Source organism: Dipodomys ordii, unplaced genomic scaffold (genome assembly GCF_000151885.1).
Source record: "Dipodomys ordii isolate 6190 unplaced genomic scaffold, Dord_2.0 Scaffold26, whole genome shotgun sequence".
NCBI lineage: Eukaryota > Metazoa > Chordata > Mammalia > Rodentia > Heteromyidae > Dipodomys > Dipodomys ordii.
In genome coordinates this window covers 2,446,663-2,473,700 of record NW_012267242.1, presented here as the reverse complement: position 1 = coordinate 2,473,700, position 27,038 = coordinate 2,446,663, and the positions used below count along the sequence as shown (strand labels likewise).

Sequence of the window (27,038 nt, the reverse complement as noted above, 5' to 3'; positions counted from 1 at the left end):
GCCAGCGCAGCCAAGCTCCTGACTCACCGCTGTGTCATTTCAGTCACTCATCTCCAGTGTCAGACTCTACATAATTTATAGTCCTTGGATTACTCAGCATATTACAATTTCCAGATAAGTTAACATATATATTCTGCCTATAGCAAAACTGCTATTCAGTGTATTCACTGCCTGGTCGGGTTTTTTTGCACACATGGACATCATGTAAATATTACGGTTGATCAGATGTGATTACTACCAGCTTTTTCCTATAAGCTTAGTCAGGACATCACCAACATTTAAAGTCTCACTGTAAACAGAACACAGTGATAGGCACTGTGGAAATACATTTGGTCCTGTTCTCCCTACCCTGAGCATGTAAGATAGCGACTGTCCCAGAGGGTGGTGAGCATGTACACTGTGGGGAAGGAAAGAACCCAGGGCCCCATTCATACACAATGGGACACATGTCTGGGCACAGTATTCCTCAAGAGACAATGGTCATTCCATGACACTGCAGAATTAGAACCATTGATATTGCAACAGGTCAACACTTAAATGGGGACACCTGGGCTGTCTAGAGTTAGTACTGTACACATTTCCTAATCTCCAGAATTGTCAAGGCAAATCTATGAAGTGATACAGGATACCATGAAAAGAGATAGTAGCACATGTCATTTTCTTGCTAGAAAGTTACATATTGGGAAAAAGAAGAGAGTTGTTTGTTTGTTTTTAAGTACAATAGATATAAAGCTACTCTATTTCAAATCAGACTGGAAAAGTATAGCATTAGCATTTATCTGTGACAGGAGGGCAGTACAGAAAAGAATTCAAGTTCTTTTCCTGTACCTATGCCTGAGCCTCTCAGCTTAATTAGGGCATAATTCTAAGGCCAGAATCATGGACAGAACCTTCCCAGATCAGTTTCTGTGGCCATAGATAGTACCTGTTACAACACACTTTGTAACAGTATTATAAACAGTAAAAATCAGCCCAGTGCAGTGGCTCACACCTGTATCTTAGCTACTCAGGAGGCAGAAATAAGGAGGATCACAGTTAAGAGGCCAGTCTGGGCAAAAAAGTAGGTGAGATCTCATTCAACCAATAAAAACTGAATGCAGTGGCATACATATGTATTCCCAAGGAAAAGAGAAGAGTAAATAGACTATGGTTCAGGAATTTGAGACTCCTATTAAAGAAATAACTAGAGCAGAAAAGGGAAAAGGGCATGGCTCAAGTAGTAGAGCACCTGTTTAGCAAGTGCAAGCCCTAGTAATGCAAAAGAAAAGAAAGGAAAGGAAAAGAGAAGAGAAGGCAGGAAGAAGAAAGGTAAAGAAAAAAAAAAGAAAAAGAAAAAGAGAAAGAGACAGGGAAGGGAAAAGGAAGGGAAGGGACAAAATCTCAGAGCTCCTCTGGAAGCTCATCTGATCCCAATCCTGTCTGTTGATGTGCTGCCCTTGCGGCTATCCACAGTGCTCACACTAGCTGGCTTGGACAGTGAGCCTGCACAGTGGAAAGGTAGATTCCATTTGGTCCCACTGAATAAATATTCTCACAAATAAGTGGCATGTACTTTAATCTATCTTAGGAAGATTGACTCCCACATTATCATCTTAAAGTCTCCTAAGCTTCCATTCTCTACAAAAAAAGAAAAGAAAACGAAAAGAAAAAAAAAAGAAAGCAAGAAAAAAAAGAAAGAAGAAAAAGGAAAAAAATATCTGAAAAAATAGTTTTTAAGAACCTCATTTGCAAGTATAAAATACAACTTAAAATGGAGCACTGGGGTGGGGGTGGAGGGAGGAGATGGGAAGGGGAAACAAAGGAGAAGGCAACAATGCTTGTTAAGAAATTGCCCATGTAATTGTAACCCCTCTGTATGGTATTTTCACAATTAAAAAAAATGGAGCACTACCAGATAAATGGTAGTGTTAACATGATCTAAGAAATAGCACTCTAAGCAAAATATTTCTTAAAGTAACAATAATGCTTCCTATAGTGTTCATAAAATACTTTCCAAGTACATGTCCATCCATACCACCTGTAAAGTTAGCCATACGATTCGTAGCTCCCTCCAAAGACGGCCAGGTGGTATCCCAATTACTGAGGGACAGCAATTTTTCCTCTCACTTCAAATGGATGATTCTGACTGCTTGGTTAATACAACTGCTTTGGGTTTCTGATCCGTAGGACTATCAACTGGCACCTGTGCAAGGAATCAGAATACAAAACATGTATAGCACATGCTCTTATTCATTCATTTATTTATTTTTGTGCCAATCTTGGGGCATGAACTCAGAGTCTAGGCACTGTCCCTGAGCCTTTTACCTCAGGTTAGTGTCTACCACTTGAGCTACAGCTCCATTTCTGGCTCTTTGATGGTTAACTGGCCAAAGGACTCTCATGAACTTCCCTGCCCAGGCTGGTTTCGAACAGTGATCCTCAGCTGTCCACCTCCTGAGTAGCTCTGTGTGAGCCACTGGCACCTGGCTGCAAATGTTATTTTAATAAATCGACAACTGACTTAGAAAATAATAGCTAAATAAAAATGATTTCACATTTGCCCTACATATCTTTCTCTACAGTATAACTGTTTAAAAAAATAGTACTTACAGCTTTGATTTCACCATTTGTAAGTCCTATATTTATATTGTGTCTTCTCAGATCAGACCTGATCAATGCTGAAACAGAGGAGAATCAATGGAGTCACCATGGGCTGCTTGTGAACACATAATCAAATTAACACACTCCAATGTTGTGACATCCAACAACACCCTTGTAACCCGAATAAATTCCTCTCTAGGCCTTTCACTTAATTGCTAAGTCATTCATTAGTTAACAAATACAAGATGTGAGGAACTAACATTACAGAGACAAATTACAGCATCAGATGACCACCACAGCACTACAGGTATGAACAAGGTACAAGAGAACACGGGAGGAAAACAGCCTGTGAGCCAAAGGGAACCGGGGAGGGCCACCAAAGTGACACTATCTGGGAGACTGAGTTGGGAAGGATTGTGGTTTGAGGACAGCCTGAGCACTGACCAACATCTGGACCCAAGAGGCACAGCCCTGTCATACCTACTGAGGGGGAGGCTGAGATTGGAGGATTGCAGTTCCAGGCTAGCCCTGGCAAAAAAAAGTTCAGGAAAGGCAGGGCAGAAAGTGTACAGCAATTGTTTGGGAACCAAGAAGGAGAGGGAGGCTGCAGGAGACGATGTCTGTCACACAGGCCTCTGCAGCAGAGCAGAGGAGCAATGCCATCAGGCCTCCTCACCAAGGAGAGCAAGCGGACAGCAAGGAAGAAGAGGAAAGTCAGCAGCAAGTTCAGACAACAGGGAGTCCTGCTGAGAAAGGGGGGTGCTTGGATGTGTGAACGATGGCAGTAGCAAGGTGCTCTCAGGAGCAGGTTTTGGAGGTTATTTTAGAATGGAAGCACGAAGGTCTGGGCTTTGGTAAAATATGGAATGCGTATGCCTGGCAGGGGAGAAGGAAAACTGGGAAGCTTTGGAGTTTTCTCGCTTGGGCAATAGGTATGACAGAAAGATGATAAATTCATTTCTGGACAGGCCGAGTTATAAGACGCCGTGGAACATCACGTCAGAGGATATGGCTGAACACACAACACAGGCCAGGGCTGGAGGTGGAGATTTTTATGTTATTAGTGCGAAAGTGGTAAAGCTATAGATTGACCAAAAAAGTATACAACAGGGGCTGGGAAGGTGGCTCAGTGGTAGAGCGCTTGCCTTGCATGCATGAGGCCCTGGGTTCGATTCCTCAGCACCATATAAGCAAAAAGAAAAAAGCCGGAAGTGGCTCTGTGGCGCACGTGGTAGAGTGCTAGCCTTGAGCTGAAGAGCTGAGGGACAGCGCCCAGGCCCAGAGTTCAGGCCCCACGACCGGAACCAAAAGAAAAAAAAAGTATACAAGAAGATATAGAGAGCACAGTTGCTTACACCTGCTACCTGGGAGAATAAGATTCAGAGGACAGTGGTTTGGGGCCAACCTGGGAAAAAAAATCTTGATACCCCTTCTCAACCCAGAGCTAGTCAGAGTGGTACATACCTGTCATCCAAACTGTAGGAGACTGAGGTTGGGAGGAACTCAGTTCAAGGCCTGCCTGGCTAAAAAGTCTGCAAGATACGCTTCTTAACCTATTGCTAGGTGTGGTGACATACCCCTCTCATCCCAGCTACTCAGAAGGTTCAATTAAACAGGATCACAATTCAAGCTAGCCTGGGTTAAAAAAAATCTGTGTAAGAAAACATCTCAATGGAAGGAGTGGGACACAGTGACACATGTTTTCATCCCACTATGGAGGCAAATATTAAATATGAAGATCAAGGTCCATGGATGCCCCCCCAGACAAAAAGCAAAACCCTATCTAAAAATAGGTGATACAGAAGTATTGGAAGTAGGACTCAGCAGGAGAGTGTCTGCCCAGCAGGCAAGAAGCCCTGAGTTCAAACCACCATACCACAAAAGAAGAGGAAGAGGAAGATGAAGACAAAGAGGAGGAGGAGGAGGAAGAGAAGGAGGAGGAGGAGGAGGAGGAGGAGGAGGAGGTAACTGAATTAGTCATAAAGCAAAGTAGAAATGAAAGTCCTAATTTAATTTAGTGCTTCCTTAGATCTTTCTGTACCCATTTATTCTTCCTCTGCAAAGATGTATTTCTGATAGCTAACGTAGTGTTTTGACCCACTCTGCCCGTCTTCTAACTGGTGCGTGGAGGATTACTGACGAAGTTGAATCAATGTCTACCATTTCTGCTGTTCTCCACCTGTTGCCCTTGTTCATTCCAATTTTTGTCTTCCATTCTTTTTCTACCTTTTGTGGTTTTAATTAAATATTTTATGATTTTTCTCTTCTTTTTTAGCCTACCAATTATACTATTTTAAACCTTTTTTAGTGGCTCATTGTTTTCTGGCTGCTTTATATATAACTGGCTCCTCTTTCTCATTTACTGATAATCTTGATGGTTTTCTATAGTACTTGGTCTGATTTTATTATCTTCTTCATTTGTGTCTTTACCAGTGAGTCTTGTATTTTCATAGTAGTAATCACTGTCCTTTCACTCCCAGATTTAGGAAGCCAGCTTTCCTGCCGGCTTTGCTGCCTTTCCTTCCTTCCTTCCTTTTTTCCTTCCTTCCTTCCCTTCCTAACTTCCTCCCTTCCTCTCTCTGCTCCTCTTCCCATCATCATTCCACCATTATTCCCTCCCTTTCTCTTTCTCCCTCCCTTCACTCCTCTTGCCTTTCTTCTTTTGTTCTTTCTTCTGTCTCTTCTTTCCTTCCCTTCCTTCTTCTCCCTTCCCTCTGATTCCCTTCCCTGCCTTCCCTCTCTCCCTATTTTTCATTTTTCCTGTTATGGGTATCAGTGGGTCAGTGTGTTAGCTTTGATTCTGAGTGGGCTCAGCAATAGAGTATCTGTGCAATCTCTTCAGCTATAATCCTGTCAGCCAAGTCTATGGTTGTGTTAGTGGCTTTCCACTGTGTTGTGGCATGGCATTGTTTTACTAAAATTAGGAGTCTTGCCTGGCCGACAAGCTGGGTGTGGTAGCCGCAGGTGCTGCAGACTGGTGTCTGTACGGCAGGCTTTCCAGTTGTTGGAGTTACCATCTCCTTCACTTGTGGGCCCAACTTAGGAACATGTGGGTGCCTGAGCTAGTCTGACTTTTCTGGGAGAAGTACTGGCTGGGGGTAAGTTTGGGTATCAGATCTCATGAAAGTGGGGAATAATGATGGTGGCATATCCCAGGGTGGGACACTAGCAGTAGGTCTATTTCCAAGATGGTGCCAAGCTGTAGCAGTTTAGATGTGGGGCTGGAGGGGGTACAGCACGGGCTCCTACTCTGTGATTTTACAGGCATGGGAGCCCCCCAAGTCTCCAAACTCTGTGCAAGGTCTGTGAGGTCTACAAGGGTTTCCTGTCCAGTCACCTGGAAACAGGGAGCTGCTGGGGGCCACAGCAATCACCTGTGTTAGCTGTGTTCTTGTATATTACCTGCTGCTCACATAGGTGGTGAACAGCAGAATCAGAGTTTAAGACAAGGATCACCCAACTTTAGGTTTTCAATGATCATTACAAGGTTGTTGTTGTTGTTGTGTGTGTGTGTGTATGTTAGAGTAATTATACTGATTTTGAAACCTCCAAAATGAACTGACAGATTTATATCCTGAGAAGCAAACATTGCCCTGCTTTTGACTTCTCTTTTAACCCTTAGCACTTGAGTACTATCTAGCCAGTAAGAAGCAATACACAGAAAAGTTAAATATGAAGACAATATGACATAAATATTTTTGCCAGACACATGTCCTGACCTGTTAGAATGATTCCTAAGAACAGCCAGACACAGAGGAAAATGTTCCCTGCCATAGGACCATAGTCTGTTGTGAGTTTTCCTTGAGCCAATGTGAACAAAATTCCAAAAACCTACAATAAGAGAAATGGTTTTTATTAAATTTGCTTCTTTAAAACAAGTACAAATTCTCTCCTTATCCCAAGAACTTTTCTTAACTAATTTTCTTCATGTGATTTGGCTTCCAGAAACAATCATTGAAAAGTAGGATTGTTATAAACCAAAATTACAGTCAAACTCATTACTCATTGGACATGTTGATGGACTGGTCCTCTTGGCTTTAGGGAAATCAGAGGTTTACCTGTGCGGCAGCATTAAGGAGCCCAGATGAGGTGCCCTCTGATTCAGGGTAAGTGATTTCAACAGCAAATTCAAAACCCAAGGGCAGATAGCCAGTCATGAAGAAACTAGAACACATCCAGAATTACAGAGAGACTTATCAGAAAGACAATATTACACTGGGACACAATTATTCCAGATCTCAGGCTTGTTCCAATGAGTAAATAAGGAAATATTTTGAAGTTGCCAAGTAAAACTACGTAACAATTGCTACTGACCAACAAGCCCAACATCACAAGAACCAGGAGGCAAAATAATTTCTAAGTTTAGCTCTAGCTTTCTAAGTTAACTGTCTTTATAAACAGTTACTTAGACCAAATAAGGCTTACCTATTTTCCACTAAGAGTATACCCAAATAATTACATTAGAGTTCTAAGAAATTATACATTTAAATGTATAGAATGGATCTTTTAGAGTTTAAAATCTTAACAACTTTTGGATGAAGCTATGAACATTAATTAAAAAAACAACAACAAAACAATACTTGAAAAATATCATGATAGGGTATCGTTTCCTCTAAAATACTTACCCAAGTATTCCTCCAGTAATAAACACAATGTATCCAAGGTTCAGTGTGAAAGTAAATATAACCATTCCAATAAAAGATAAAATGTAAACTATCAAAGTAGTCTGTCTAAAATAAAAACAATAAAATAGTTAACATTTATTCTGATTCTCTTAGACATATAACAATAACAATGTGGTTAGCCACTGCTCTATTTCATAATTCTTGTTCAAAATTCACTTTTTTTGGTTGTAGAAATGGATCCACTAAAGAATAGACTTCAAATCCAGCTTCTCAGAAGACAAAGATCCTGGTTTGAGGCCAGTTTGGGAAAAATGTTAGCAAGACTCTACTTCAATCAACAAGCTGAGTGTGACGGTGTGCATTTGTCAGCCCAGCTATGTGCTAAGTCACCATCTGAGGTTGGTCCCAAGCAAAAACTACAGGCCCCTTCCTGAAAAATAACTAAAGGAAAAAAGGCTACAGATATGTCTCAAGTGGTTAGAGGACCTGCCTAGCAAATGCAAGGCTCTGAGTTTAAGCAGCAGTGTGGCATAAACAAGTCAATGTTAAAAACAAATTAAATTAGCCAGGCACCAGTGGCTCATACCTATAATTCTAGCTACTCAAGAGGCTGAGATCTAAGGATTGTGGGTCAAAGCCAGCCCAGGCAGGAAAGTTCATGAAACTCTTACCTCTAATTAACCACTTGAGCTTGGCTCAAAGTGATAGAGTGTTAGCTTTGAGCAAAAGAGCTCAGGGACAGTGCCAAGGCCCTGAGTTCAAGCCCCATGACTGACTAAAAAAAAAAAAATAAAGGAAAGCAAACAAGCAAGCAAGAAAGGAAGAAATGTGCATATTATTTTGAAGACCTCCAGCATAAGACACCCCCTTTCAATCCCTACCTGTTCTCCCAGTGGGTATCATTTGCTCATACTGCATTATGCAGTTTGTTTTAGATCTGTAGTGCTGTGTTTTGGGGACATTCTAGACAAAATTGTTTTACTTAAAAAAAAAAGCCTTCTGCTCAACAAGAATGTTTTGATGAGGAAAGAACAAGGTTTTGTTTTTAAGTCCACAACACAAAAAAAGGACAAGTTTGTCAAGTCACATGCTTCTCTTTTAGATAAATATTCTGTTCTAAAAAAGTATCTTCTTCCTTTCTTCCTTCTTTTTTTCATTTTATTTTCTTTCTCCCAGCTTTCTTTCTTTCCATTCTTTCTTCTTCCCTCTCTTCTTTCTTTCTTCTCTTCCCTTTCCCTTTCCCTTTCTCTCCTTCCTTCTTTCTTTCCTTCTTCCTTTCTTCCCTCCGTCTTCCCTTCCTTTTTTCCCTCCTTTTCTTCCTTAGGGACTGACTACTAACTACAATCAATCACCCAGAGTCATGCACAAACACGCGCGCGCGCATGCGCGCGCGTGTGTGTGTGTGTGTGTGTGTGTGTGTGTGTGTAGATGTATACAAAGAAGCCTCAAAAGATATTGAAGTTAAGCTGGAAATAAACATGACTACCACAAACTAAAATAGATAAGACTACTGAAATATTTGCTAAGTGAAGAGAACCTACAGGCTTTAAGAATGTAAGTTAGGGTAAGACATATGGTGTAAGATGAGACTCTGAGTTCAAACTCTAAGCCTGCCATAAACAAAGAATCTAAGTCATAAAGTAATTAACACTTTTAAAATCCTTTAAAATATAAAGTGAAATTTTTAATGGAAATACATTTGGTCAGACACGATATATAACAAATAAATATTCTCACTTACTTGTATGTTTTAGTGTAATCCAGCCATAAGCCACACAGAATAGAGCCCACCATGCCAGCTATTACCAGTGTTAACCCAATCCTTCCAGCATACACTTCTTCCTGAAGACAATTTGCAGAGGAAATTAATCACTATTTCTAATTCAAGTAGATTTTTCATATTCCCACATCTCTAAATGGAAATAATCAGATAAAATTAAGCATACAATAGAAAGACTTAGTACATGGGATAGAGTTGAGGGGCAGAAATAAAGATACATTAAAAAGCCAGGCCCCAGAGGCTCATGCCTATAATCCTAGCTATGTGGGAAACTGAGAATTGAAGAATCATGGCTCAAGGACAGCTGGAAAAGAAAAGTTCTCAAGACCCTTTCTTCATAGCTGGCACAGTGAAACATGCCCGCCCTCTAGCTAAGTGACAGGCTTACAATCATACCAACAGGAATTACATTACTAAAGAACAAGAAACAATCTTGGCCAACCATGCAATGATAAAAGCAGAAGCTTACCTTACAGCAGGTCAACATAATTTGATTTAACAATGTTGAAACTGAATAAAATGCTCCAGTCATGATACCTATAATAATAAGAAATTACAAATATATCATTTGCCAGTTCATAAAGTAATATGGAATACTACATGACATTTGTGAAAATGTAAGTTGACAGTTAGTTAACAACAACAAAAACTATTTCCTTTCTTTTTTAGAATGGGTAGAGCAATGTATGCCTGTAGTTCCAATAATACGTGGCAGGTCACAGAAGGATCTTGAGTTTGTAGACAGCCTTGGCTACAGAATACCTGTTCTCAACGAAAAAAAAAAAAAGAATGTGGACTAGGGCTGGGAATGTGTTTAGTGGTAGAGTGCTTGCCTAACATGAATGAAGCCCTGGGTTCGATTCCTCAGTGCCACATACACAGAAAAAGCTAGAAGTAGTGCTGTGGCTCAAGTGGTAGAGTACTAGTCTTGAGCAAAAGAAGCTCAGGGACAGTGCCCAGGTTCTGAGTTCAAGCTCCAGGACTGACCATAAAAAAAAAAGAATGTGCACTAATGAATTTAACACCATAATTATATACTGTTTGGGAATGGTTTGAGTGTATCCCCCTAAAGGTTCATTCACTAGAATCTCAAGGTGGGATGTAAAGCAAGGTAATTAGATCATGGAGCACTGCCATTGGAAAAGATTAATAATGCTCTCATGATTAATACTTGAGACAGTGAAGAATCATTGCCCCCACCCCCAAAATAGTTCAAACTCAGAAAAAAATATACTTTCCATTTGGTTCTTGAGTTTTGGATACTATCAATACAGTCTGAACACCTGGCCTAGGAGTGCTATTCTTGATCCCAGACTATCTTATGTGCAAGACTATTCTGATCTTGTATATAAAATACATGGCGGGGAGGAGGGGAAAGAATGCTCCTCCAATGGTTCAGTGATATCACCCTCACTCAAACTAACTCTGCATCTCACCGGTAAAGGACATGAGGTCAAGAGACTTTCTACCTGGGATGGAGAACAGAGTTGGACTCTCTGTGGGGTTTCCTGTTTTCTTATATTCCTTCAAGAGAACAAATGGTTTAACTTCCTAGCCAGCCTCTGTGTCTGCCTTTTTCAACAATCTAATCTCCCACTGCAATGTAGTGGTCAATGTAGTGGTCCTGTAGCATTAACTGGCATCATTTCAATCCCTCCATTTAAATTGACTAGATGCCAGTGGCTCATGACTGTAATCCTAGCTACTCAGGAGGCTAAAATTTTAGGATTAAGGTTCAAAGCCAGCCTGGCAGAAAAGTTCCCATGAGCAGTTAATCTCCAATTAACCACTCAAAAACTGGAAGTGCAGCTATGGCTCACCGAGCCTTGAAGAAAAGAGTTCAGGGACAGCGCCCAGGCCTTGAGTTCAAGCCCCACACCAACAAAAGAAAAATAAATTGGGTCTCCTTTTATGCCTTTTAATATTTTATAACTTTTTCTACCATTATCTTTTGATAGAATTGTTCCAGATTATTACAAAATTCTTGTAATTTTGGTTGTTATTATTTAAAAATATATCTTTTTTTGGAGGGCATGGATGTTTGAAACAGAGTCAGTCATATGATAAAAAAGTCTGTGTCCACCATAGCAGATTTTTTATTTTATTTTTTGTTTTTGGTCAGTCATAGGGCTTGAACTCTGGGCCTGGGCGCTGTCCCTCCGCTCTTCAGCTCAAGGCTAATTCTACCACTTGAGAGTTTTCTGGTGGTTTACTGGAGACAGAATCTCATGGTCTTTCCTGCCTGGCTGGCTCTGAACTGTGATCCTCGGATCTCTGCCTGCTGAGTAGCTAGGATGACAGGCGTGAGCCACCAGCACCTGATCTCAGCTTTTTTTTAAAGTACTGGTTTGGAGCTCGAACTCAGGGTCTTACATTCTTGCCTGGCCTTTTCTGATTATGGCTAGCACTCTAGTTGAGCCATACCTATAGTTCCTGTTTTCTGCAGGCTAAGTGGAGATAAGAGTCCCTCAGATTTATCTGTTTCGGCTGGCTTAGAACTGCAATCTTTAGATCTTAGCAGTTGAGCCTACTGTCAGATTTTTGATGCTTCATCAAGGCAAAACAACTTGATAAAAATAAGCTGCAGAAGTTATAATTAGCTCCAAAGAGAACTAGTGACAGGTGGAACTAAGACCTTTTTTTGGTGCCAGTCCTGGGGCTTGGACTCAGGACTTGGGTACTGTCCCGGAGCTTCTTTGATCAAGGTTAACACTCTAGCATTTGAGCCACAGTTCCAGTTTTGGCTTAACTGGAGATAAGAGTCTCCTGGCTTTCCTGCCCAGGCTACTTTGAACTTTAGTCCTCAGATCTCAGCCTCTTGAATAGCTAGGATTATAGGTATGAGACAACAGCACCCAGCTAAGACTAACTTTGGACTGTATATTCTTTGTAGCCTTTTGAATTTTATGTTACCTTCATGTATAAATAAAAAGAATCCAAAACTTTAAAAACTCTTAATATATATAAATCTCTTCATTTATAAAATAGAGATAATCTAGAGCTGGGCACTGGTAGCTCATGCCTGTAACCTTAGCGTCACAGGAGACTGAGATCTGAGGATCGCAGTTCAAAGCCAGCCTGTAGAGGGCTGGGAGTGTGGCTTAGTGCTAGAGTGCTTGGCTAGCATGCATGAAGCCCTGGGTTTGATTCTTCAGTGCCGGAAGTGGCACTGTGGCTCAAGTGATAGAGTGCTAGCCTTCAACAAAAGAAGCTTAGGGACAGTGCCCAGGCCCTGAGTTCAAGCCCCAGGACACACACACACACACACACACACACACACACACACACACACACACACACACACACGCCAACCTGTGCAGGAAAGTCTGTGAGATTCTTATCTCCAAATAACCATCAGAAAACAGGAAGTGGTACTGTAGCTCAAAGTAAGAGTATAGACTTGAGTGAAAAAGCTCCCAGGACCTGAGTTTAAGCCCCACACCTGACAAAAAAAATTTTTTTTTTAAATTTTTTTAAAAAGAGATCATTTTTTTATCTCAAAAGTTTTCTGAGAATGAAATAAATAATAAGTATAAAAGCCCATTGTAAATTCTAAACAATAAATGTAATCATTTATAGACAATCAAGTGATTGCTAAGTGATGTGTTATCAAAAACATGCCAGCAGTGCATGCCTGTAATCTAGTTACTCAAGAGGTTGAGATCTGAGGATCGAGGTTCAAAGCCAGCCCAAGGAAGAAAATCTGTAAGAGTCTTATCTCCAATAAACCACTAGAAACCGGAAGTAGTACTATGGCTCAAGCGGTAGAGTGCTTGCTTTGAGCTGAAGAGTGCAGGGACAGCGCCTAGGCCCAGATTCAAGTCCCACGACCACCACCACCAACAACAAAAGAAATTACAGTATATAAGAAAGCACCGCCTCTGACCCTTGAAAATGTTACTTCCCCCTTCCCTTTGCTCTACCCCCATCCACCTAGCCCCCACTCTCTGGGGGTGCTTTCCTTGCCATTTGCAACCTGTGCCTTGGTTTATCTCTTTTATGGATGCATCCTGAAGTCCTTCAGAAAGCACCTGCCATGGAATTTCTCTTTTTTTTAATTTAATTTTTTATTAAAAAATGTTTTTTTGGTTGGTTGTGGGGTTTGAACTCTGGGCTTGGGCACTGTCCCTGCGCTCTTCGGCTAAAGGCGAGCACTTTAGGCGAGCACTTTACCGCTTGAGCCACAGCGCCACTTCTGGCTTTCTAGTGGTTTTATTGGAGATAAGAGTAGTCTCAGGGACATTCCTGCCAGGGCTGGCTTTCAACCGTGATCCTCAGATCTCAGCCTCCTGATTACACGGTGTGAGGCACGGCACCCAGCTTGGAATTTCTCTTGTACTGCTACTTTTCTGATGTTTGCTTAATCTCATATATTACACATGGCCTCTAATCACAATCCTCCAATCTCTAACTCCCAAGTAGCAAACTAAATGTCTAGTTTTTAATGCTATAGTTAATAAATGCCAGTTTGCACAAGGTGAAAGAAAGAAACTGTTGACAGAATTTCCTGCATGCTCATCACTATATTGAGAAAGTGGCCAGTCCACTCATTGGAAACTCACTAAAGAAGACAGTACTTCTCTATTTGAGATGTATTTTTTTCTTTTTTTTTTTTTTTACAAATACATAACTTCAGTAACACAAAAATAATAATGATGGTAATGATGATAATAATCAATAAAATGTGTAAAAACATTCATCTTGGCTTTTTTGCTTTTAGTTCAAAATGTAAATTTCTGAGGCTCCTCTTTCCCTTTTTTTAATTAATTTATTTATTTAGCCCATCATGGGGCTTGAACTCTGGGCCTGGACACTGTCCCTGGGCTCCTTTTGCTCAAGGCTAGCACTCTACCACTTGAACCACAGCACCACTTCTGACGTTTTATGTGATGACTCTCCTGCCTGGGTTGACTGTGAACTGCACTCCTCAGATCTCAGCCTCCAGAGTAGCTAGGATTACAGGCGTGAGCCACCCGCACCTGGCTCCTCTTTCCCTTTCTATTTCTTCTATTTCTCCCTGCTTTTTTCACTTTGTGAAATAAATAGTTGTTGGCCTTCCAAAAAGGAAAAAAACAAATAAACAAAAAACTCCCTAAGGTTCAAACCACTAGGGTAAAGAATCCACATTGCTCAAAGGTTTATATAAACATCAAAGAAAACACAAGCAAACCACTTACCATAAGTGATCAACAGAAGGACAAAAGGAATGTTCTTGAACAGGTTTCTTATTGACTTCAGGTAGGAGTACTCTGCAGGAGGACTGTCCTGAAGGGCGGCTTGAGCCTGACTTGGTGGATATGGAGGTTTTTCTTTGAATACTGGAACACAGATGAGAAAGATTATATATGATTAATGTAGGTAAAACATATTGTCACATATAATAACTAATTAAAATGGCTCTTTCTTAGCAAGCAGACAGAATTCAATTTAAGCTTAAAGAGAGAATGAAAGTTGCTTATGTTGTGGTTTTTCATTTCCATTGCTTTCTAAGTGAAAAACACTTTGGTATTATCATGTCAGCCTCTGAAACTCACTAAAACTCAAGAGGTTTGGCAGGTTCAAATTAGTAGGCTTCAAACCCATTAGTAATGTGCTGCCACCTTCCCTACTGATTACTTATTGCATGTTTAGCAATTAAGATTAAACTTTACAAAGCTGGAGATGTGGCTGAAGTTATAGAGTGTTTGCCTAGCATGTGCAAGGCCCTTGGTTCAATCTACATACTGGTTCAGGGAGGGATTAAAACTTACTACCATAGGATCCTGTTTTTAAATTCAGTTCAATTTGAAATCTGACCTAAGCATCAGAGATAAGCAAGCTAGTATACTATTGAATGTTCACAGGACTATCTTGAGCTAGTTACTTTTCTTGGTCTTTCTTTCTGACTCATTTGAGCTGTATGTGGAAAATCTAGGAGGCAGAGCTAAACTTGAAAGTGTGCTGTGTGGTACAGCATTTCCTAAGCTGCAGAACTGCTTCCGGCTAAGAGATGTCACAGCAATCTCAGCCAGACTAGAGAATCTCCCGTTTTGCTAAACAACAGTTAGCTCAGGCAAGATTTCTATGAGGTTGGTGCTCTGGTTTGAGTAAGTGTCCATGTGTTCCATGGGTTGGAAGTGTAACTAAGTATGCACAGGCCTATGCGTTAAAGGTTCCCCAGAGTGGAACCTTTCAGAGGTGAGATTCAGAGCTTGGAGGTTCTTAGGTTATGAAGGGATGGTGGGAGACAAAGCCCTCCCTCTCTCTCTCTCTCTTTTGCTACTTGATTCACAAAGTCAGGAGTTTGCTCTGCCATATCCACCCCTCTACTGCCAGCCAGCATGCCCACCAGGGGCTAAAAGCAAGAGATTCACCCAGTCATGGACTAACCTCCAAAACTGTGAATCAAAACCCTTTTCTCTTTATAAGTTAATGTATCACAAGTATTTCGTTGTAGTGACAGAATGCTGAATAACATGGCTAGCTATGTCTGATAGAAGAGTTGAAACACTAAAATTTTGTATGTCAGAAATTAAGATGTTTGGTTTTCTTGTGCTATCGGGAAGTTGAACCAGAGCCTCCATTTAAGCCATACCCCACCCAGCTCATTTGTATTTTGCTTTTGAGTTTGAATATCACTGGCTTCAAACTCATATTCTTTATCCTTTCATCTCGGGAGGAGCTGGGATTATAGGCATGTGCCATCATACCTAGTCAAAGTCTAGTCTTTGTGGAGTTCAAAACTTTAAACGAATTCACTCAAAACTTTTAACTACAATAAAAAGGAAGGTACTGTATCACCAAGTCCAAGAGGCTTGTACTCAGTGATCTTGATAGGTGTCAATAGAAAGTTTTCCCATAGCCAGGTCCATATTATCATAATTTTAGATGTCACTAATTATTAAAGACATGTCGATTTCCGACCTTATGAACACAAAGTAGTCATATTTGATTAAATAGGGTAAATTAAAAAAAGAGAAAAAGGATGTAAATAGTTTTAGAAAGCTAATACTAAAATAATTGAGAATAATTCCTGCTTCTCTCTTCCCTTATTTTCTCTCCTTTCTTCTGTTCCTCCTTTTCTTTTATGGCAATTTCTAATTCCTGCTTTCCCCTTCCTCCCTTTCCTCTCCTTCCTTTCAAGACTATTTCTTCCAAGAAAAGAAGTTAATATTCTTTTGTTGTTGTTGGACAGCTAAATCTGGCTGTCAGCTGGAATCATTTGGGAGTTTAAAAATAATACAGATTTTGAATTCTACTCAAGGTTCAATAATCAGAACCTCCATGAGAACCTGTATCAAATACACAGCTCCCCCCAATACCATCAACAACATAGCAGCTAGGTTTGAGAATAAAGGAATAATCCATATAATTTCCACAAACTCCCCTACTTGCTGCCAAAAATGCAGTTGTTAGCCAAAATATTTATTACAATATAACTATAACATTTTTATTACAATATAACTATAACATTTATTACAATATAACTATAACTATTTTTACAGAGATAAAACTCCTAAGTATTTCATATCTAGTAACCTTAAACTGGAGATCTAAAAAATATAAATGGTTTACATTGCTATAATTCTTCTTTCTTTTACCTTGCTTCTTGCACTGTTAGGATGACTGGTGTCTTTTCCTGAAATTCTCCTGGCATGCTCCTAGTTAGACAGGATGGATCTCTTTTTACCAATGTGGGTAATACAGAATTCTCACAGTAGTAAAACAAAGCTTGACTGTAAAATCTATGATTTCAAGGTGGTCAAGGGAACTTAGTGTATCTTAAATTTATTTTTTAATTTCATACAAAAAGCAAAATAATCTGTACTAGTCTTTAAACTCCAGTAGCTTTACTGTCTTAATACAAGTACTAGCATCAAGTTTCAGATGGTCAAATTTGGCCAAATCAAGTCTGTATCCACTAGCTACATACTGCAGTGAAGTCAGACTTGAGTCTACATGAAGAATAAAAGGAAAAAGTCACTGTTCTATGACCTTGTTTACTCATGGTTGCTATTTTTACAAGATGAAAGGCGGCTTTTCCTTTCTCCTTTGAAACTGAAAAACAATGGTCTCCTACTCCCCATCCGAACCAAAACTTTGACTATTGAAACTGCTTTTGTCCACTTTGGCATTAGGCATATCTACAATGTAACCAAAAGATTCTTAGCCACCACATTAGAACTGTTTTTCTTGTGCTGAGAATCCTGGTTTGAAGCCAGTCTGGGCAGGAAACTCCTGAGATTCCTATTTCCAATAAACTACCAAAAAGCCAGGAACTGGAGCTGTGTCTCAAGTGGTAAAGTTCTAGCCTTGAGCAAAGAAAGCTCAGAGACAGTGCATAGGCCGTATGCACAAAAATAGGATCAGCACAAAAATAAAGCTATGACATCCATTTTAAGATGTAAGAGGTAGAATTTTGTAATGGTCAAGTACTACACAAAATGTATTGTCTTTTTTGGGAAATAATTATTTTTAAGAAATCAGTGACTGTGCCTCAAGGACTTAAAATTCTTATACACCAAGTAAAATATTTATGTTATACATAATATACATAGTATGTGTAATATGTAAAACTCTCCTGTGTATACGTGTTATGATGTCCTGCATTTAGTACATTTGTATTAAATGTTTTTAACAACACTGCTTTTGGTTTCTGTTATCTACTCACTAACTCAAGAAAGGATGTGTGTGTGTGTGTGTGAGTGTGTGTGTGTGCGTGCATGTGTGTGTGTGTGTGTGTGTGTGTGTGACAAAACTGGGGCTTAAATTCAGGACCTGGGCACTGATTCTGAGCTTTTTTGTTCAAGGCTAGTGTTCTACCACTTGAACCATAGCTCTATTTCCAGCTGTTTGGGTGCTTAATTAGGGCTAAGAGTCTCAAACATTCTCTGTCTAGGCTGGCTTCAAACTGTGATCCTCAGATCTCAGCCTTTTGAATAGCTAGGATTACGAGCATTACCCATGGGTGCCCATCAAGAAAGAATTTTGGGGGCTTGGGAAGGTCATTCAGTGGTAGAGTGCTTGCCTTGCATGCATGAGGCCCTGGGTTCGATTCCTCAGCACCACATAAGCAGGAAAAGCCGGAATGGTGCTGTGGCTCAAGTGGTAGAGCACTAGTCTTGAGCTGAAGAGCTGAGGGACAGTGCCCAGGCCCAGAGTTCAGGCCCCATGACCAAGAAAAAAGAGGAAAAAAAAAAGAAACAATTTTGTAACTGATACACTTTAGTTAAAATTATATACTTCAGGGCTGGGAATGTAGCTTAGTGGAAGAGTGTTTGCCTAACATGTATGAATCCCTGGGTTCGATTCCTCAGTACCAGATAAACAGAAAAAGCCAGAAGTGGTGCTGTGGCTCAAGTGGTAGAGTGCTAGCCTTGTGTACACAGAGACTTAAGGTCAGTGCCCAGGCTCTGAGTTCAAGCTCCAGGACCATCTCCCCCCCCCAAAAAAAATTATATACTTTCTACTGCTCAAAATCATTATCCTTTAAACAAGAAGAACTAAGGTTAAAAAAAAAAAAGAAGGGCAAGTAAATACGAAATGATCTATTTAAATATATAACATTTTATAAATGGAGTTCTATTGCTTAGGCTTAAATCTGACCATGGGTACTTACTAACAGTAACCTTGGAAAATTAAATGTGTTTCAGGTCTGTGGCCCAGTTTCCTTACAAAATAGGAAAATAACAGGGCCTTACTCAAAGGGCCCTGAAGATTAAATGAGATCCAGTAGATCATGTGTCTTTAGCCATGTCAGCACATATAACAACCTTGATGTGAGAGGCCACCCTAGATTTCCACAAAGGAGAATGAGGCATTCTAGGAAACGCTGCGGGAAAACTCATTCCCAGGAGTGTCCGATGGGCTGTATACACATACAACCTTCATGAATAGAGAGAGGAATAGAGTTACATGACATGAACCTTCAACACAGTAGCCTACTGAATATCAATTCAGAACATTATACCACTTAAAACTTTAGCCTAATTAAATTATCTTACAAAAATTTGGTTGGGTTTCCCAGTTATTATGGGTAGAATTTCGAGTGAAGCAGGATAATCTCTTAGTATTTAAGAAGCTATAAGCATTTTATAAATAGGGCTGGGAATGTGGGACAGTGGTAGAGTGCTTGCCTTGCATGCATGAGGCCCTTGGTTCGATTCCTCAGTACCACATAAGCAGAAGTGGCACTGTGGCTCAAATAGTAGAGTGCTAGTCTTGAGCTGAAGAGCTGAGGGACAGCTCCCAGGCCTGAGTTTAGGCCCCACAACAGGCCAAAAAAAAAAGAGAATTTTATAAATAATAAAAATTTTCCACCACAGCAAATATCTGGGTATGAGGGAAACAAAAAGATTTTTCCATTTAAGTGTCACAATTTTCAATGAAGATTTTCATAGCACAACTGTATACTGTGCTTGGTATCATATGATAAAAATTATAGGTCACTATTGCAGATTTGAAATTAAGTTTTTCTCTTATTCCACTATTTCTATTCTTTTCCCTTATTTCTATTTTAACTTTCCACCAGTAAGTCATGAATACATAACTAATTAAGTATATACATACCTCAGTCTTTGAACTTCAACAACACAGGAATATATGCTAATGGCCACACCTATTATTTTGTTCCCTTCCTTCAACAAATAAAGATTGCCTATTTTAGCAGTTTAAACTTGCATGCACACACATATTGCATGTAATTTCATACAAATAGATAACATATGTAATAATTGGTTGTCTCTTTGGAGGCAATATTAAAAAATCTGGAATTTATGTGATGACCTATAAGTAATTAAAGACTATTTTATACTTAAGAAACATCCCTATTGTCAGTGGTAGATCTATTTATGCAAAACATATATAAACAATACTTCCTGTTTTGTCTAGCAAATATGGCTACCAGAAAAGTAGATTTAAGAAGATCCCCAATATCACCACCACCACTACCATACAGATTTCTTTATGGCTTTGTTAAATTGCTAAAACAGTACAAGAAAACGGTCCTTTTTCAAATGCCTGCAACCTGTAAAGACGTACACTCCTAACTAATTTAAAACATAAAAACCAACCCACAGACTGGACACGGTGGAATACTTCATATGCTACCAACAGAACATTTTGTTCATCGTCTAAAGGGAAACTAAGTATGTGGGCTGAGCTTCCTAGACCTGGATCCTGCAGTTCATCTACCCAGGTATTGAAACACTCTAGAATCTTCAGCACACATTTCTCTGAAAACTGAGGACTTCACATCTGGAGATCATAAAATATGATTTTGTCATTACTATGTTAGCCATTATAAAAGTTGATATATAAATCTAAAGCCTCCCACTAGAATGCACTTATTTATAAATGTTCATTGATTACAAGATCATAATGGCCTTTCAATTTTATAGCCTTTCCTCTTTAAATGCACTTTGTGACACACTGAGTGCCTGAGTTTTGTTAGTGGTATATTACTGAGAGATGCCTTACCTATCTTTCCTCTGAAATCAAAACTGATTCCCATTCAAAAATAAACTTTAAAAAGCAGACCTTCCCAAAGCTTCTTCCACACTGCTGGTGGCTGCTTGCAGCTGATTTTGACTGACTGCTTCAAGAGACAGGCCCAGGATGAAAGGACTCAGTGGCGAATGGTGGCAGTCGTGCCTTGCCGGAGTGGCCTAACAAGCAGATAGTTGCAGCAGTTTGAAATTCTGCTGAACAGCTTGCTGCTGCCCAGAATAATTCACTGGTCAACATTTTTCAGAGCAAGTTAATTTTAAATTGGGGATCCTTAGGAGGATGTACCATTAAAAAAAAAGATGAGATTCTATTTGTGTTGTTTCAGAGCATGATAAGGACTTATTCCTTGTTTGGTACATGTACAATGTAGATTGTGGAGACAAATCGGAGGAGAGAGATAGGGAATATGTTTGAAACCAAGACTTACCAGGAAGCAGAGTTAGTAAGGAAATAAATGAGATGGATTAGTCTTCAAGCCCCTTCCAGTATTTAAATACTTGTAGTGGACTATAACATATCCCCTGGGTTATAGCGTTTATTATCTGAGCAAGATGTGCATGGCAAGAATGAAACTAGCAACAAGCAACTGAGATCTTATCATGAAACAAATGTTTAGGCTTAGTCATTCTCATATCTTTTGTCATGCACTTATCTAACTTCCAGGGGGAAATAATGCACTTACCAATTGCTGTTAAAATAAATAAAAGTGTGGCAACCGCTGATGTCCCATAAAACATGGTGCTGATGTTACTAGCAAGGAGATCTGTGTTGTTCTGTGTGTTGGGCACTAGAATAGGAGGTAACAAAAAGCCAACTGCAGTTCCAAGCTGTAAGATAGAAAGTCCTGTTAACAGCTATTATCATTAGGGGAAGGAAAATCAGATCCTGATAAAGGTCTGGCATCTAGAATAAATAAGTCTTACAACTCAACAACAAAAACGTCTCAATATTAAGATACCCCAGTTTTTTGGTTTTGTTTTTTTTGTTTGTTTTTGCCGATCGTGGGGCCTGAACTCTAGGCCTGGGCATTGTCCCTCAGCTCTTCAGCTCAAGGCTAGCGCTCTACCACTAGAGCCACAATGCCACTTCTGGCTTTTTCTGCTTATGTGGTGCTGAGAAATCGAACCCAGGGCCTCATGCATGTGAGGCAAGCACTCTAGAACTGAGCCACCTTCCCAGCCCAAGATTTCCCAGTTTTAAAATGGGCAAATAATTTCAATAGGCATTTCTCCAGAGAAGATACACAAATAGTAACCAAAAATGAGATGTTTAATATTCTAACTTATTAGAAAAATGCAAATGAAAACCATAATGAGACTCCACCTCTAGGATGGCTCTAATAATAACATGAGAATATAACACGTGTTTATATGCGGAAAAAGTGCTGTACTCTGCTAGTGGTAAAGCTGTAATACTACTGTGAACAAAAGTGGACTAAGTTTGGCAATTCCTAGAAAAGTTTAACATAGAGCCAGGTGTGTGGGTGCACACCCATAATTCCAGTACTTGTCAAGATAAGACTGGAGGATTGAGTTTGAGGCCAGCCTGGGTTCCACAGACTCCATTTTTCAGAGCCAGGCTTAAAAAATTGAAACAAACAAATTAAAAAAAAAAAAAAAAGCCAGGCATGGGCAGCTCCCACCTATAATCCTAGCTACTGAGATCTAGGATCATGGTTCAAAGTCAGCTCAGACAGGAAAGTCCATGAAACTCTTATTTCCAAGTAACCACCAGAAGACTAGAAGTAGCACTGTGGCTCAAAATGGTAGAGCACTACCTTTGAGCAGGGGGAAGCTCTGGGACAGTGCCCAGGCCCTGAAAAAAAGTACCATAAATTGCCACATGACCCAGCAATTCTGCTCCTAATTATCCAAAAACTGACAATACACATTCAAAAACGCATATATGAATATCTGTAGCATCCTTAGTTATAATATTCAAATGTGTCAAGAGCTCAAATGTTTATCAATGGGTAAATGAACAAACAAAATGATATACTCATTCATACAGTGAAACAGCACTCAGCTACAAAAAAGAATGAAGCACTGATGTAGTGCCAGCTATGGGCAAGCTCTGACAGTGAAAGAAGCCAGAACAAAAGGTCAATATATAACTCCATTTCTACAAAGCATTCAGCATAGGTAAGTCCATGTAGAGAGAAAGCAGATTAATAAGGACCAGATTTGGGGGGAGGGGGGAGGTAATGGGGTTGCCATCACTTAACGGTCCCTTAGTGGGTATTGGGACTTCTTCATGAGTAGATAAAAATGTTTTGGAACCCATAGAGATGGCAATTGCACAATATTATAAATGAATGAAACACCACTGAACTGAACAGTATAAAACTGTTAAATTTATGTTACATGAATTTCATCTCAGAATATAAGACTGAATAATCACAAGAGAAAGTTAAAAATTAAGGAAGTTCAATGGTAAGATAGGATGCGGGGGGGGGGGGACATGAAGGTAAAGAGAAAAGTCCCAGACAAAGTATCAAGGAATCAGAGGCAAATAATATTTGCCAAATATTTACTTTTCCTTTTCAAAAAGCTAGAGACAACTAAGTAGGTAATTACAAGAGAACACTGCAGCCTAGTACTACAGTGGAGATGTAGCGTTCTAAGATGGGAAAGATCATGTCCTTATCATGTAAGCCAGAGCACCGTTCTGAGTGGAATCTAATAGTAATTGTGCTAAATAACAGGTGTATATCCAGATTAGCCCAGGTCAGTAGGGACACGTGGTCACTTTAGGTACGAGAGCATTTTGTAGTAGCACCTTGTATAAAGTTGGGTTTCAAGCAAGCTTTCTGGAGGGGCAGAGATCTGAGAAGGAACTCAGAGTTAACCAAGTAAAGAAGAAATGTTCTAAACCACAGGGCATTATGTACAAAAACCACAGAGGAGAACATGACCTTGTGAGAGACTGTCAGTATGAAGTCTAGCTGTGAGCAGAAAAAAAAAAGAGAGTGTGTGTGCGCGCGCATGTGTGCACGCGCACGCGCGCATGCACGCATAGAGGTAAGGCCAGGTGGTGGATCTAGAAGAAGTCAAACAGTGGCAAGGAGACAGTATGGAAGGTCTCACAAGTCACATTAAATTTTATCTTAAGGGCACTGGAAGCCACTGCAAGGGGCAAAGTAATGCTCTGAACAGATTTTCATGTTAGAAAGGCCAAATCAGATGACTGTGGTAGTCAGAGGGGAGAGAGCCAGGGCTGCAGATGGAGAGATCAATTAGCAAGCCTCTAGGATGGTGCTAGGGCGCTAGGAATGCCTCAAGTTAAGCCTCTAACAACAGAGACGAAGAAAAAATAGCTAGACGGTACGGTTAATTTTGAGTGGTGGATTTTGCAGTATCTAGATGAGTCTAATGAGGCTTACAACACATCAGGCATTGTAAATAAGTACTGGTGAGACAACTATGCATATTGAGAACTGGTGCCTATTGTCATAAAACTTATCTAACAGTATGAAAGGAAATGAGTAAAGGCAACAATGAACATATAAATGCATAAACAGTAAACTTGAGACCATGATGAATACAGAAATACACAGAAACAATTTTTTTTGGGGGGTCCGGACGTGGGGCCTGAACTCTGGGCCTGGGTGCTGTCCCTCAGCTCTTCAGCTCAAGGCTAGCGCTCTACCACTTGAGCCATAGCGCCACTTTCCAGCTTTTTTCTTTTTTGCTTATGTGGTGCTGAGGAATTGAACCCAGGGCCTCAGGCATGCAAGGCAAGTGCTCTACCACTGAGCCACCTTCCCAGCCCTAGAAATAAATTTTAATGATGTAATAAGGGAGTGATTGAGCAACCCTTCATGGATGCAAGAAATGCCGCTAGCTATTCAAAACAAATGTAAACAGTAAGCTGAGTAACATTGATGATATAATCATGTGGTCCTAAGAGGAAGAACCAAATTCTAAGCAGAAAGAATGTTTGCCAGGGCCAGTAAGCAAGTCCAGCTTAGTGTATTAGGAAACAAAGAAGATATGGTAGGAAAGTTTTGTAATTAATTCAGTTAGGAGTTTACATTTTAAGTACTTCATGAACTCACTGGCAAGTTCAAAGCAAAGCAATGATGACATGTTGTACTCTATGTTTTAAGATTCTTTCTAGTGAGGAACCTGCAGTACAGATTTGAATTTGAAAGCTATCAATCAGAAACTAGACAAACTTCAGTATGAGTCACCACTCACTAACTGCATGACCTTTAGAAACTAATTTCCTTCAAGACTCCATTTCCATATCTACCAAATAAGGAGACTCTTAGTACCTACCTGTGGCATTAAATTAAATGACGTAATGCACAGATAGCACTTGGCATGTTGCCAGGCTGCCCATGAGTGCTCAATATTTGAGTGTTATGAATGATCTCTCCATAAACTAGGCTGAAAATGCATGCCTGGCAGTAATGAGCAAACTGCAGAGTTAATGAAAGCAAGGAAGGGATGAGAACACCTAAGGAGAATATAAGAAGGCAGCTCAGAAGTCTGCTGTTAGAAGCAAGTCTGCCTGTAAGTAATCATTTTCCTTTACTATCCATAAATTGATAGTACATAGATATGGAGTTGATAACATTATTGTCAGTGAAATGTTAATCCTGAATATAATTTTACAAATATGAAATACTCCTTTCAAGTTTTCTAGATAAATCTTACTGTGATCACGACACAATGACACAAGTGAGACTTGACGAAAGTAACATTCCTGGAAGTGGAGGTGTGGCTCAAGTGCTACAGTGCCTACCTTGATCTGGTGAAGGGGAGTAACAAGCAAGAATGAAAGCAAGCAGCAAGCCAGGCAGGAAGACAAGACCCTGAGTTCAACCCCCACTCCCTGCACTATAAAAACATAAATAAAAAATTTTTAAAGGAAAGAAACATTCTTTTGCTCCACAACCACAGTGAAACAAGTGTATACAAGTTTTAACTAGATTTTTCTCAAACTGAATGAACACTCAGTACATTTACATAAAATGTCTTAGGACTTCATGCAGAACTTAAAGTACAATTAGAGAACTGGTCTACAATTTTAAAAAGCATACACATACTACTGGCATTTGAATTTATGGTGGTATTTTCAAAAAGCAAGGTCATTTTTTAGTGGAGGCTTGGTAAATTAAGCCACAGAGTATTTTATAATCAGTCATTTGTCTTGCATTGTTTTATTGTTGTAAAAAATTAGTAAGTGGATTCAGCAATGTTGTGAAGTCTCTCTCACCAGGATATTTATTAAGCAAGGCTAGGAAGGTGGCTCAGTGGTAGAGCACTTGCCTTGCATGCATGAGGTCCTGGGTTCGATTCCTCAGCACCACATAAGCAAAAAGAAAATAAGCCAGAAATGGCGCAGTGGCTCAAGTGGTAGAGCTTTAGCCTTGAGCTGAAGAGCTGAGGGACAGCACCCAGGCCCAGAGTTCAGGCCCCATGACTGAACCTCCCCCCCAAAAAAATTTATTTAGCAGTCATTTGGTACATGTCCATTTTGTGTCTGACTACTAATAGATACAATTAAATAAAAATTGCTTACAATGACATGCAACATAGAAACAAATTTCCCTGACTCCAACACCTTCCTTTGTCACATTGTTGACAAAACTAATAACCATGCAAGTGTGTTTGGTTAGTACATTGCGAAGTTTTCAATGATGCCACCCATCTGTAGGCCAAGACAATTAATTTATAGGTAATTTTCAAAAGAAGACCACCAAGGTGGCCACTTTAAAAGGGTTTTGCAAGTTTGAAAGTTCTGTCCTTACAAAGAAATTTAAAAGTGTTTTTAAGACTGGCTCTTATCTTACCATCATCTCTAGTCCTTCTTTACAGACAGCGGCCTCCTGAGGCCCATCGGTGTGCATCTAGGTCACGTGGCCTATAGTTTTTCCTGCTCTTTAACAATCAGACACTCCCCTTACTCTCACACCAGTCCTTACCTGATTGCCCAGCACGGCGGTGGCACAAGCTGTGGACACCTCCGTGGGCCCAAACCACACAGAGGCGATGCGGGAGGGCAAGCCCAGGATAAACACCTGCGCTACAGAGCACAGGCCCTGGCCCAACATGGTGACCCAGTAGAGATGGGGTTGGACACTGCAGCACTTAACCCAGGCACCCAGAGAGTTGAGACCAGAGCCCAGCAGGGCGGTGAGCCGTAGACCCCTGGTGTCCAGCAGCCAGGTGACCGGGAAGATGAGAGGCACGTAGGCCAGCATGTACACCATGGACAGCCAGTTGATGTGCAGCTCGGAGACGCCGTAGAAGTCCATGAACACGTTGCTGATGATGCTGTACTGGATCCACTGGAAGGCGTTCACCAGCGAGTACAAGCTGAAGATGAGCAGCACCGCGAAGCGCCGCGCAGAGAGCGCCGTCCGCGGCGGCCGCGCTTCCTCAGCCCCCGGGGCCGCCGCCGCCGCCTCCTCCTCCTCCTCCTCCTCCTCCTCCTCGGCGCCCACGGGCAGCAGCCGGGCCCGGGTCTCCTCCTCCGGGGCCAGCCGCACCGGGGGCCCGCTCAGGGCTTCCGCGACCGAGCTGTCCTGAGCACCCCCGTTCCGGAGCAGGCAGGCG

At 40.6% G+C, this 27,038-nt stretch overlaps 1 protein-coding gene across 1 annotated transcript; it reads right to left on the bottom strand.

The window, feature by feature from the left end:
• Positions 1 to 1,834: 1,834 nt before the first annotated feature.
• Flvcr1 (feline leukemia virus subgroup C cellular receptor 1) lies at positions 1,835 to 27,031 on the bottom strand (the record flags this gene model as incomplete). Its single annotated transcript, XM_013014984.1, has 10 exons — positions 1,835 to 2,182; positions 2,590 to 2,657; positions 6,300 to 6,411; positions 6,639 to 6,744; positions 7,206 to 7,310; positions 8,947 to 9,047; positions 9,455 to 9,522; positions 14,163 to 14,303; positions 21,155 to 21,299; positions 26,405 to 27,031. Coding segments are annotated over 10 exons (1,548 nt in total), but the record flags the coding sequence as incomplete, so codon positions are not given.
• Positions 27,032 to 27,038: the final 7 nt, after the last annotated feature.